The sequence below is a fragment of the Schistocerca serialis genome, chromosome 2 (assembly GCF_023864345.2).
Source record: "Schistocerca serialis cubense isolate TAMUIC-IGC-003099 chromosome 2, iqSchSeri2.2, whole genome shotgun sequence".
Lineage (NCBI taxonomy): Eukaryota > Metazoa > Arthropoda > Insecta > Orthoptera > Acrididae > Schistocerca > Schistocerca serialis.
Genome location: NC_064639.1, coordinates 1,048,466,097 through 1,048,478,641, shown reverse-complemented (window position 1 = coordinate 1,048,478,641; position 12,545 = coordinate 1,048,466,097). Strand labels below are relative to the sequence as shown.

At 39.1% G+C, this 12,545-nt stretch overlaps 1 protein-coding gene across 1 annotated transcript in view; it reads right to left on the bottom strand.

The window, feature by feature from the left end:
* LOC126456616 (protein IWS1 homolog) overlaps positions 1-10,443 on the bottom strand; it is a 119,106-nt gene extending 108,663 nt beyond the window's left edge. The window contains exon 1 of the mRNA XM_050092359.1: positions 10,263-10,443. Within this exon, the coding sequence (XP_049948316.1) occupies positions 10,263-10,278 (16 nt within the window). The 5' untranslated portion in view covers positions 10,279-10,443. The remainder of the gene's footprint in view (positions 1-10,262) is intronic.
* Positions 10,444-12,545: the final 2,102 nt, after the last annotated feature.

Genomic DNA, 12,545 nt, shown 5'->3' with positions numbered 1-12,545 from the left:
CTGTGAAGATGACTAGCTCATTGCGAGAAAATCCCCAATGATTGTCAGTGTCTCCAATGGCATGCTCCTTCCAACTGGGGGACCCCTTCAGAAGGGGGCACACCCGCCTTAGGTGATTGTTAACACTTCAGGTCACAACTCCCAAACACCTGACAGAGGGACCAATTGGCAATTTGGGAAGGTAGCAGCTCAGGCAATCACCCCTCCCTGGGCCTGACCTGTACCAGGGGTAAGTGTGAATCCTACCTGTCAACCCAGAGCTGGGAATTACAAACTACCCAATCGCGCATGGGCTGGCCTTCAGGAGTGCACGGAGAGGAAGGAGAAAAAGAGGAACCTCAAACACCAAAGGGGAGGAAGGATAGGAGAAGGGGAACGAAAAAAGAAAAGGGAACAAAAAACAGTGGAGAGACTGTTCTGATATTGGCTACTGAATGTGCAGAACACATTTCCAAAAATATCCACACATTACCCAAGGGAGGGGAAAAAGAATAGCAACAGAATAGGCACGCAACACGGAAGGCAAAAAAAGATGCTGCAAAAGCTGGGAACCCTCTGGAAAGTGGTCACTGCCCCAAAGACTGTCATGCAGACCATTGTAGCAAAGCCATGAGACTGGGGGGGAAGTGAATTTATCACTTCTTCTATCCTTGGAAGCAAATGACTAACATGGACATACATCAGTTGTAAGACAAAGATTAGCCCCAAGAACTGTGAAGCTGCAGCTGCTGATATCATGTGATCTCTGACTTCATCCACAGAGCACAGTGCTGCATACATTTGCATTTAAACATCAGTACTTAGTACTTGCAAGGTAATACTGCTAGATTTTTTTTTTTAATCAGGAAACTTTCAAGTAATATCACTATGTAATTTATGCTATGACTGGTGTACCTGACAGATGTGACTACTGAGTGTGCATTTACACTGTTGACAAGGTGTATTAGCCTAAAAGTCTGTACTGGTAACATGATTCCATACCAATAGTAGATCTATTTATGGTACATCATATTGGTATAAGGCTCACCTTTGGTGGGAAATTGTTAATTTCCTCCTTCACCAATGCTGAATAAAGTTCCCTGTAAGCTCTGTCACAGAGAAATTTGCCTAGTCCAGCTTTGTGGGCAGAGAACATAAGTTTGCTGTCCAAGTGATCAGAATCGGATAATGATCTGATCCAGTGGAGTCTTTCATGACTTCCCAGTCACAACAGAGAGAGAGAGAGAGAGAGAGAGAGAGAGAGAGAGAGAGAGAGAGAGAGAGAGAGAGAGAGAAAAGATGAAGATATCAATAAAAGAGCTCCTCGGATGAAGATCCGATCTCTGGTCATTAATCAATATAAGGCTTTAGCTCTGCTTATTAGTGACAGAATAAGTAGGCCATGCCCACCTATAGCCTCATAGAATTATGGCCACCACAAATTAAGTAAGGTAGCTCAGTCTGTGAAAAGATTTCCTCCCCTGTGCCATTTGATATGGTTGGTTTTGAGGGGCAATAGTGACATGATTGTAAATAATATACCCAGTAGTTTTAAAGATACTGCCACTTGGTGGTGTAGTGATCATAGTCTGCACAGCACTGTTAGCTGCTGACATAACATAATACAGTGTGGCTGTAATTAAACTTTCACTACTTGCGAGAGCCCCCACAAAAAATGAGTGATTGTAGGACACTGGAACTTTGTGGAAACATGTATAAGAACATGTGAAACAGCATTGACAAATAAACCACTGAAAGAAACACATTTTAATTTCCACATGAAACGGTAACATTTGTTAACTGCATACCATGTTTATGTTCTAGGTTACAAATGTTGCTCAATGTGATGACCGTCTACATCATGTCACCCTGTAACAGCATTAGAGACACCATTTCACAATTGTTCACTAAATGTTTTGAATGGCAGACCACGAAATGTACAGCTCTCATGACACAGCTCATGCACTGCTTGAAGATTGCACATTGTGTCCAACATTCTCAGCCATGGCAACAATGACTTCAACAATTTGTGATGCAATTGGCTGTCTGTCTCTCCCAGGAGCAATTTCCAAATTGCCAGTTAATTTACATGCCCAAATTGTGTTCAATCCCAGTGCAGAAAGAGGACCTCTATGTATTCCTTCAATGTGCCAACACTCATGAAAAGCGGCAGCACTATTGCAGTTTTTTTGATAAAACAGCTTTACGAGTGAAACCCTACCCACCTTGCCCACATCCATGTTGACTGACTGCAACAGTAATGCAGAGTGATGTTTGTGTCCCAAACCTATGTCGCCGTACCATCCCGGCGCCTATTGGCAAATTATGACAATAACACCACTAACAACGCAAAACCTGCAGCACACAGACTGAACACCATTCCTAAAAAGTTAGGTACCCATACATTAAATAGTTTTCCGTCTACACTGGCTCAAGTGGTGAAAGTATAATCACCCTGTGTATGTCCTATTTATCAATCCAATCTTCTCAAATTATATTATATTTGGATTCTAATCTGCGAGCTACACTTCAACCACGCTTCTGAAATAGCCAGAATCATTGAACGAATGGTACGCACTGCATGGAGACAGCTTACTCTTATTAGACTCCACTGTCATTCTGACGGAGTACTTTAAGTCCCATTCATATACCTGAAGATATGAATGACTATCCCAAATGAGTTGTGTGGCATTTGGATGCAGTTGGTAATAATGGAGGCAACTTAAGCACTGCCTTACAGCTAAGATATATGATGTATATGATGACACCTGGGACCTAATCCCAGAAAAAACTAGTCAGAAAATCTCAAGACTCACATGTCAGAACAACATGACTACAATTCAGTTATGCATCTTTGATTATCTTGCATTAACTTTATTGTGCATCATTTGGCAGTGACAGATTCCTCAGATTGTACAAAAAATTAATTTCACCAATTGCCATGTGTTTAAAAAGGTTTCAGATGACTCCTTGACTATGAACCATGTGTTTGGAATACTGGCATCTAAATGTTTTTCTTACCATACTGTTGCACTCACCAACATGTTAGCACCTACGGCAGTTTCAGTTCTATTTGAACTCTGTACCTGCAATCATTACAAATGTTATTGCCGTCTGTGAATGGTGAGTGAGCCATAAAAAAGTTTTCTGATATTTTTAGAGTGATGTCTCCACAAACTATTGTCCTTTCCTTCCATGAAAACCAGTTGCCACATACTAGTGACTCTGAACATGTGCTCCTGATATCCTTGTACAGGATCAACACTTGCAATGGAAGTAAAACGGAGGAGGAGGATGAAATTAGTGTTTAACATGCTGTCAACAACAAGGTCATTAGAGACTGTGCACAAACCCTGATTAGGGAAGGATGGGGAAGGAAATCTGCCGTGCCCTTTCAAAGGTAACATCTTGGAATTTGCCTTAAACGATTTAGGGAAATCATGGAAAACCTTAATCAGGATGGCCGGATGCAGGTTTGAACACTCATCCTCCCGAATACTAAAAAGGAAGGAAGGTTCAAGTTTTAATGCCCCACTGAGACTGCAGACATTAGAGATAGAGCACAAGATCGGATTATGAAAGGGAACTGACTGTACCCTTTTCACTGGGAACTGTGTCCTTTTCAAAGGAACCATCCTGGCATTTTCCTGGAGCAATGTAGGGAAAGCAAAGAAATCCGAAATATGGAAGGCTGGGCAGGGATCTGAAGCATAGTCCTCCCAAATGCAAGTGCAGTTTGCTAATCACTGCATAACCCCACTCATTGCTAAGGGACTAGGCTCTGTGAAAGCCAAGTGAATAAAGTACGGCTGGAAAGAATTGAAATAGAATTAATTTGTCCAATGTAATAAAGTTAGTTTACAATACGGTAGGTTTTATTTAATCCTTCTCCTAAGGAGTTTCAAAGTGTTCTTAACGAAGACTGTTGCCCTGATGTAGGCACGTTAGCAAAGGACTGACGCTACAGCATCTCAAGTTTCCACCTTCCCTACAGATCCCATCCAACTCGCGCAATTCGTCCACGAGACTCAGAGGGCCGTAGACACGGGTTCCCAGGTAGACGCCGTGTTTCTTGACTTCTGCAAGGCGTTCGATACAGTTTCCCACAGTCATTTAATGAACAAAGTAAGAGCATATGGACTATCAGACCAATTGTGTGATTGGATTGAAGAGTTCGTAGATAACAGAACACAGCCTGTCATTCTCAATGGAGAGAAGTCTTCCGAAGTAAGAGCGATTTCAGGTGTGCCACAAAGGAGTGTCGTAGGACTGTTGCTATTCACAGTATACATAAATGACCTTGTGGATGACATCGGAAGTCCACTGAGGCTTTTTGCGGATGATGCTGTGGTATATCGAGATGTTGTAACAATGGAAAATTGTATGGAAATGCAGGAGGATCTGCAGCGAATTGATGCATGGTGCAGGGAATGGCAATTGAATCTCAATGTAGACAAGTGTAATGTGCTGCGAATACATAGAAAGAAAGATCCCTTATCATTTAGCTACAATTTAGCAGGTCAGCAACTGGAAGCAGTTAATTCCATAAATTATCTGGGAGTACGCATTAGGAGTGATTAAAAATGGAATGATGATGTAAAGTTGATCATCGGTAAAGCAGATGCCAGACAGATTCATTGGAAGAATCCTAAGGAAATGCAATCCAAAAAAAAAAGGAAGTAGGTTACAGTACGCTTGTTCGCCCACTGCTTGAATACTGCTCAGCAGTGTGGGATCCGTACCAGATAGAGTTGATAGAAGAGATAGAGAAGATCCAATGGAGAGCAGCGCGCTTCGTTACAGGATCATTTAGTAACCGCGAAAGCGTTACGGAGATGATAGATAAACTCCAGTGGAAGACTCTGCAGGAGAGACGCTCAGTAGCTTGGTACGGGCTTTTGTTGAAGTTTCGAGAACATACCTTCACGGAGGAGTCAAGCAGTATATTGCTCCGTCCTACGTATATCTCGCAAAGAGACCATGAGGATAAAAATCAGAGAGATTAGAGCCCACATAGAGGCATACCGACAATCCTTCTTTCCACAAACAATATGAGACTGGAATAGAAGGGAGAACCGATAGAGGTATTCAAGGTATCCTCCGCCACACACTGTCAGGTGGCTTGCGGAGTATGGATGTAGATGTAGAACTTAATGAGTTGCTGGCAGGACAGCATCACTTTTACCATTACTTGCCTGCACACTTTTGATTATTTATTCATCTTTCAAAGTTTGGTCTATCTCACAGCTTTCCTCCGCCACTGAGCAACACCATTTTCAACAATCTTTCCACCCCCTGAAAGTTAGCCAGTGTACAAACTATCAGAAAATGATTCCAATTTGACTGACTCTCCACTCTCACAGAGTACTGGCTCCAACTCTGCATTAGTGGATGGTCACAATTTCTTCCAGCTCTTTATTACAGTGGCATTCTCCACTTCATCACATGCTTCTGCTGTCTGGAAAACAGTTGATTGCTTTTCATATATTCATTGCTTTTCAAACATTCAAAATGGTCTCACTAAGAGTTGCTTGCACATGCATTCAGCAAGGCAAGGTGACAAGAATTGCAAGTTGATAATGATGTTTAATTGATTCCAAAATTCCATGGTCCTTTGGGTTAATCAGGGCTGTCACAATGGGTGGAAGAAACAGTGCCTGTATACCAATCGGGTAGAGTCACATCAGAAGGATGACTGGGAACACAGTCAATTATAAGGATAGTTTTAAGCGGAAGCTTTTCTTCTTCAGCTCTTTTCTCACAGCTGGTACAAATGTTTCAAGGAACCACTGAGAGAACATTTCTCTGTCGATCCACACTTTCTTCTGAGCACGACATAGCACTCATAGCGTATTTCTGTCACTGTGTTGAGAACAATGTAGATGTTGGTATTTTCTAATCACAATGAGCAGCAGTTTCTGACACCAATTTGCATTGCAACATGCCGTAAATGTTACGCACTGTTTCAGTTGTTCGTATCCACGAGCTTTCTTTTCTTTCTTTGTGGCTAATGATTTTTAAAGCAGCATCTTGTAACAGAGACCAGTTATCTTAGCAGTTATAGTTATATCTTTTTTGCTAACTTAGCAACTTTCCCCTGCGACTGTCAGCTGTCTGGGTTTCCTCCAGTTTCATAGCCCCCCCTCCCACCACTGAAAACAAGCTACTGCTGCCAAGCTGCCTGTAAAATGCAACCACCGCTTTTTCCTTTACTATAGGGCCACTGTTGTGGATTCCTTCACTGTTGTCTGTGAACAGCTATGTCGAATTCTTCATTCTCACTTTCGTGTTTCACCTCCATTTTCCCAAACTGCTCTCCACTGCAGTTGCATATAACAGAATAACATCTTTCTTTTTAACATAATAAATAGCTGCTCATACGATACTGCACTAAGCAGCAATAGCTTTCTGTGAAGAACCTCGGTTCATGTCACCTAAAATTTCAAATTTCTGCTTAGGGCATAACATGATGTGTTTCCTTTTAAAAGCCCTGATACTGAACTGAAAAGAAAGCCACAATTATAGATGTATATAGTATTGTTTAACAGTGTAATTAAATAACAACAATGTTGTGCATGATAATTCATTGTTGTGCAGAGTGACTAGAGACCAGACGTGGGCCTCGCAATTGAGAGGCCATACTACTGAGGCTCACTGTACAATGTTAACAGCTAAATACAGATGGTTCAGAAATGGTCCACTGACTCATACTCCTATATTTTGCTAGTATGGGGATCTGAAATCTTCCTCTAATGATGCTGAGAACAGTGTTGGTGATGAAGATCTGTTTACCCAAAGAAATGTGAACTTCCCACTAAAAAACTAAATCCTGCAATCAGGTCCAGAGGACTACATGATACCAACAGGTCGCTGTGTCATCTCCCACATGGCATCACTCAGATGAAGTATGGCAGGGCTCTGGGACAGCACGTAACTCTGTCTGCTTTCAAGACCTTAGAGCAGCTACTTTTCATTCAAATGGCTCCTTAGTTGCTATCGCAAGAATTAGTAGGCCCAGTTACAGTCTTTCCACTGAGGAAAATATCCCTGACAGTGCCAGGGAACTGAGCCTGGGTCATCTGCATGGGAGTTGTCAGATGAGCTGACCACTCAGCTACAGAAGTGAACCATATATTTCCCATTATCTTAGTGAAATTTAAAAGAAACTGTGCCATTGACATGCATGGCATATTCTTCAGTATACTTATTCTGGTTCAATCAATACGATGTTCCACAAAAGCTCATAGCACTCATTCATGGCTTGCAAATGATTCATTGTGCTGCATTCATTACTAAAACCTGCTTTTTCCTGTCATAAATTTAAATCCACAGCATTATGTGTGCAGTTGGAGATACATTTTTGTGAAAACTTGCATTAGGGGCCTATAAAGTTCCTTGGTTTGTGTGTCTTGCTGCATTCATTCTTGTTAAGCAGAAAAATTACAGAATGGTATTCATCCAAAGATATTCTGGAAGCCCCCCCCCCCCTCAAATTTCTGTTGCATCACAATTCATGTATAAAAGAGAATGTACTGTATATGAAATACTTCTCTTAGGAATAGATACTGCAATTTCTGAGAAACCTTGGGACCAGTGCAGCATGCAAAATCTGATGAGGGTACATCCAAATAGCACTGCGAAAGTTGTAAAAACGTAAAAACCACCAGGAAGCCATGACATTTATGGCATGTCCTGCACGGTTCTCAATACAATTAGTGATTTTCGGAAGAGCAAGTTCAATACAACAGCAACACTAAACATAATTTTATAAATCAAACTTTAGAGGAAAGACAGTCTAAAGCACTGGTACTCTGCGATGCTACTGAGGCCTATTATGCATTCCACATACAGCGTTACTTAACAAGTTAAAAACTTACAGTGCTGAGGAAGCTGGCCTGGAAAAACTTGAATCCTATCTAGCCAAAATACATCAATTCTTATCAGTAAACCGAGCAGTTTCTTGCAAACAGAAATTGCAATATGGTGTGCCACAAGGGTATGTAGTAGACGTTGTGTTGATGGAGATTTTTGCTAATGACATAAGCCAAAATGAACAAAGTCAGCAGTTTGCAAACACGAAATTGTACATGGGAAGAATGATATGCAGGCAGTAAAACAAGCAGATGTCCTGCCTGGTGAGGTCAAGGACTGTTTATGCATATATGGCAAAAAACAGAAACAACAACAACAGATGAAGGCATTAAGGCTCAGTGACAACGGAGCACTTACTAACACTAGAGCTGTCAAACTTCTGGGTTTCTTCAGACACAGTAAATTAATTTGGAAGAAGCACATTGTAGGCCTGCATGTGTGATCAGGGAAGGGAACCTGAAATCATAACAGAATAGCAGACCCACCTGCCAACACACTAATATGGCTTATTTCAGAGCTACATAACGCTGGACTGTTGTTACGGGAGCACTCCGCGGCATGCAGAAGCATGCTGGTGCTGCTCTGCTACAGAAGAAAGCAATGATATCATTATTCTGAACAAAAAAGGACCTCTGAAAACACACTTTTGCAAAACTAGGAGTTGTTTTGCAGTCAATCTGTATTCAACTGCCTCATTCACTTGAAGTCATAACACATACATCAAGAGACGTTACATTCACAATCAAAACATACAGAAAAAAAAAACCAGTCCAGACAGGCCAAGATGTTGAAACATGGTACTTTCCCAGCAATGGCAATTCAGACGTTTAGTGCACTGTCAAATAGTGCTGAGCCCCTACCAGTTGAGCTGTTCAAAGCAAAAATGTTGAGTGATCGAAAATATCATCCATTAAACTATGTCGATAAATTCTTTTCTAGTGACAGAATATGATTGGGACAACTGAACCTACTGACATAGACTCTTTCCCATAATGTAATGACGATGTGGTACTTGACATCATGTGCGTGTGAACAGAAAGAGAACAAAACAATGACAATATTTCTTTTGCAACTGTATTAGTCTACTGTATGTGGGTTATGGTGACAGAATGATTTGCAGCATAGCCCAAGTTTTAGGTCACGTTGAAAGGTAGCTGCATGGATATGACTGTGAAATAAACAAATGTGAATCCAAAATCTTAGCTAGGATATACCAATCTGTAACATAGCCTACGGTCTAGGTTAGGTTGAATGGTGACCATTAGGGTGCAACTTGAAAAAGCAGTATTGAATGCTTCACTTAATCCACAAAACTACCTAACCAGCAACTCTATACCATGATACAATCAATAACAGTGATTTACATTTATAGTGTTATTACTGTCGACTGATGGAATGCTGAACCAATTTGTTAATATATGTTACTAATAAAATGGTAACACCTCATCTGTAATGACTTCTGGGATACCACTATTCATCGTGCTTCTAATACCTCTCTTGAAAATATGGACAGCAAAATTACAGCATAAGTTTCTCTTGTTGCTATCAAGCTTTCACATCTTACATAATTAAATGTTACTTCTAAAAGATTGAAATTCCTGTTTTGACATCTTCATACTACAATTACTGTCAACTATTACTCTCACTAATATTCACTGCCATCAATCACATTGCTCCTACTCACCAAAGCAACAGTTCAACATCTGAAACTTTTCAAATTTTAATAGATGTAGGAACATATTTACACTTCAGGACAAAAACAAACAAGTATATCAATAAGCTGCTATGTTTCATTACAATAATAAAAAAATTGTAAATTCTACTAATTCTTCTAGAAAAACCAGTCACCAGTAACAATCCTCGCTTCAATCGCATACCACGGAGACTTTCCAAATACTAAAAATGCAAACGTAGAATTTGGCAGCTGAATGACTATGATACAACAAATAGGCAACGACAACACTGCAATATCATGTCAATATAATAAACTTAAATATGTAACACGAGTACCTTCTTTAATGATCATTCTTGCCATGGGAAAACATTTCCGCATATGTCACAAATCCTGTGATTTACATTGCTTTCTGCACTCACAAAACGTGAAAAAGCTGACTTCCTTAAAGATATAACTTTGTTAATAAGATATGGTACGACGGCATAAGAACATCACGTAATACATCGCGCATATGAAAGAAAATATAACAAACGGCACTGTCATACGGGTTCTCATCCACGTAATCAACTTTTACAGTTGCAGTAACAGGAGTACATAAGATGCTGGTACAGTAAAAAACAGTAATAACGACATAACGACACATGACTACTTTTTGTTGAAAACCGAGCAACATACAAGCAGAAGTCTGCAACAGTTAATACAACATATTGTATTAATATAATTCCATATAGATTACCAGTTTCGCACTCCATACTACAGCTGTATCACAGTTGGCGTCTCACAACCGTTGTACTGCACACAACAACAAACAAACGTATGTTTTTCGATTGCTCAATACATTTTTGTTACACTTTACACAACACACTACACAATAGTTTTCACTTTTCAAGCATCTCTGCTATCTGTTATAACGTCGAAAACCACCAAAACAAAGATATTGATATAGGTTCAAAGTGTCGATAGTCAAAGTTAAAACGTTAGACCACAGTCTGTCATAGTCGCGACACTGTCTCGTTTTTGTTACGATCAGCGATAGCAGCGCCCCAAGCGGCCCGCAAGGGACACATCTGTATTCAATATTTATTTATTTGTTTATTTACTTAGCATCCTTGTATCTCATCATTATAAAAATGATATATGATTTGTCATACATTGCCTTACACAGAAAATAGGACATGAAAAGATTTACAATTATGTGTCCACAAATAAAATATTATTACACATACATGAAACTATATCGTAACAACATTCATAATAACACTTCTGTATACGATATATATATTAATTTATTTACTTAGCATCCTTGTATCTCATCATTATAAAAATGATATAGGATTTGTCATACATTGCCTTACATAGAAAATAGGACATGAAAAGATTTACAATTATATGTCCATAAATAAAATATTGCTACATATAACATGAAACCTTATGCCTAACAACATTCATAAAATGCTAAATTAGAATAATGGATGAATACAATTTAGTTTTCAATGATCATTTGGGTCATTACGATGAAGGAAATAAGCTACTCTATATTGAAAGCTAGTGATTTAAGTATTCCTTGACACTATAAAACCTCTTGCTAATTAACATTTTTTTAAAGTTCTTTTTTGAAAATTTTGGTATACTTTTAATTTCCTTTGGTAGTTCACTAACAAGATTTTTGGCAGATAAAGAACACTTTTTTGATACATAGCTTTTGTATGACTTTCTCTATGAAAGTCGTCTCTATTTCTCTTTTTGTAGTTATGAACTTGACTGTTTAACAATAAATGTTCCTGGTGTGCCTTCATAAAAGATATACTTTCATAAATATAGATACATAGAGAGTCATGATTTGTAGTTCCTTAAAAGTTTTTTTACATGATTCTTTGTGTGTCATACCTCTGATTATCCTTATTGCCCTCTTTTGAAGCACAAACGAGTGTTTGGCCAAACTGGTATTCCCCCAAATTATGATACCATTTCTTAGTGTGCTATGTATGAGTGTGAAGTATGAACATAACACTGCATCAACACTACAGGAATTTTTTAGTATTCTAAGAACATAACAATATTGACTAAATTTTTTTAACATTTTTGTGTGTCTCTCCCACATTAAATATTCATATAGCAATAATGCTAAAAATTTAGTGTGGGTCGTTTGCTCTAGCTTACACTGCCCAAGTTTTACAGTTAGGTCAGAATTTACTTTGTTTGTTATATGTCTGAAGTTCATCCAAACTGTTTTTTTGTCATTAACAATTAATTTGTTGTTAGTAAACCACATGTTTGCTTCTTCTGTGGCTACTGTGACTCCCTCCAGTAAGTCAGTTTCATTCGTAGCTTTGACAAATAGACTGGTGTCCTGACTCTTTGATATGCTGATGAGTAGACTTTACCCGCATGCTGTGTCTCTACCTTCTGATACCTATTAGAAAGATAGGATTTGAACCAATTGTGCTACTCTACAAACCCCGCAGCAATATAGCTTCCTGAGCAGTAAATTATGGTCAATGACATCGAAAGCCTTAGACAGGTCCAAAAACAGGCCACAGTTTAATTCATTTTTATCTACAGAATTTATGATCAGTTTTAAAAAGTTATAAATTGCTGTGTCAGTTGACCTATTTTTCCTAAAACCGTTTTGCCCTTTAAGTAGAATTAGATTTTTGTTAAGAAAATGAGACAGTCTTTCATGCATTACCCTTTCAATTACAATGATATAGGCCAGTAATTGATAACATCAGACTGGTCACCCTTCTTGTAAATAGGCTTGACAATCGGTTTCTTTAGTTTTTCTGGGAAGACTCCTGTGCTAAATGAAATGTTAATCATGTCAGCAATCGGGGAATCTATGTATCTTGCACTGTTCTTTATTACTTTGTCTGGAATCCCATCACAGCCACATGTCATTTTATTTTTTAACTGATTTAAGGCATTTTGTACCTCTAGTGCAGTAACAAGGTATAGAAACATGGATTTATCATTCATTGGTAGTTGCACTCTGGAGTTGAAATCACATCTTCCTTGTATC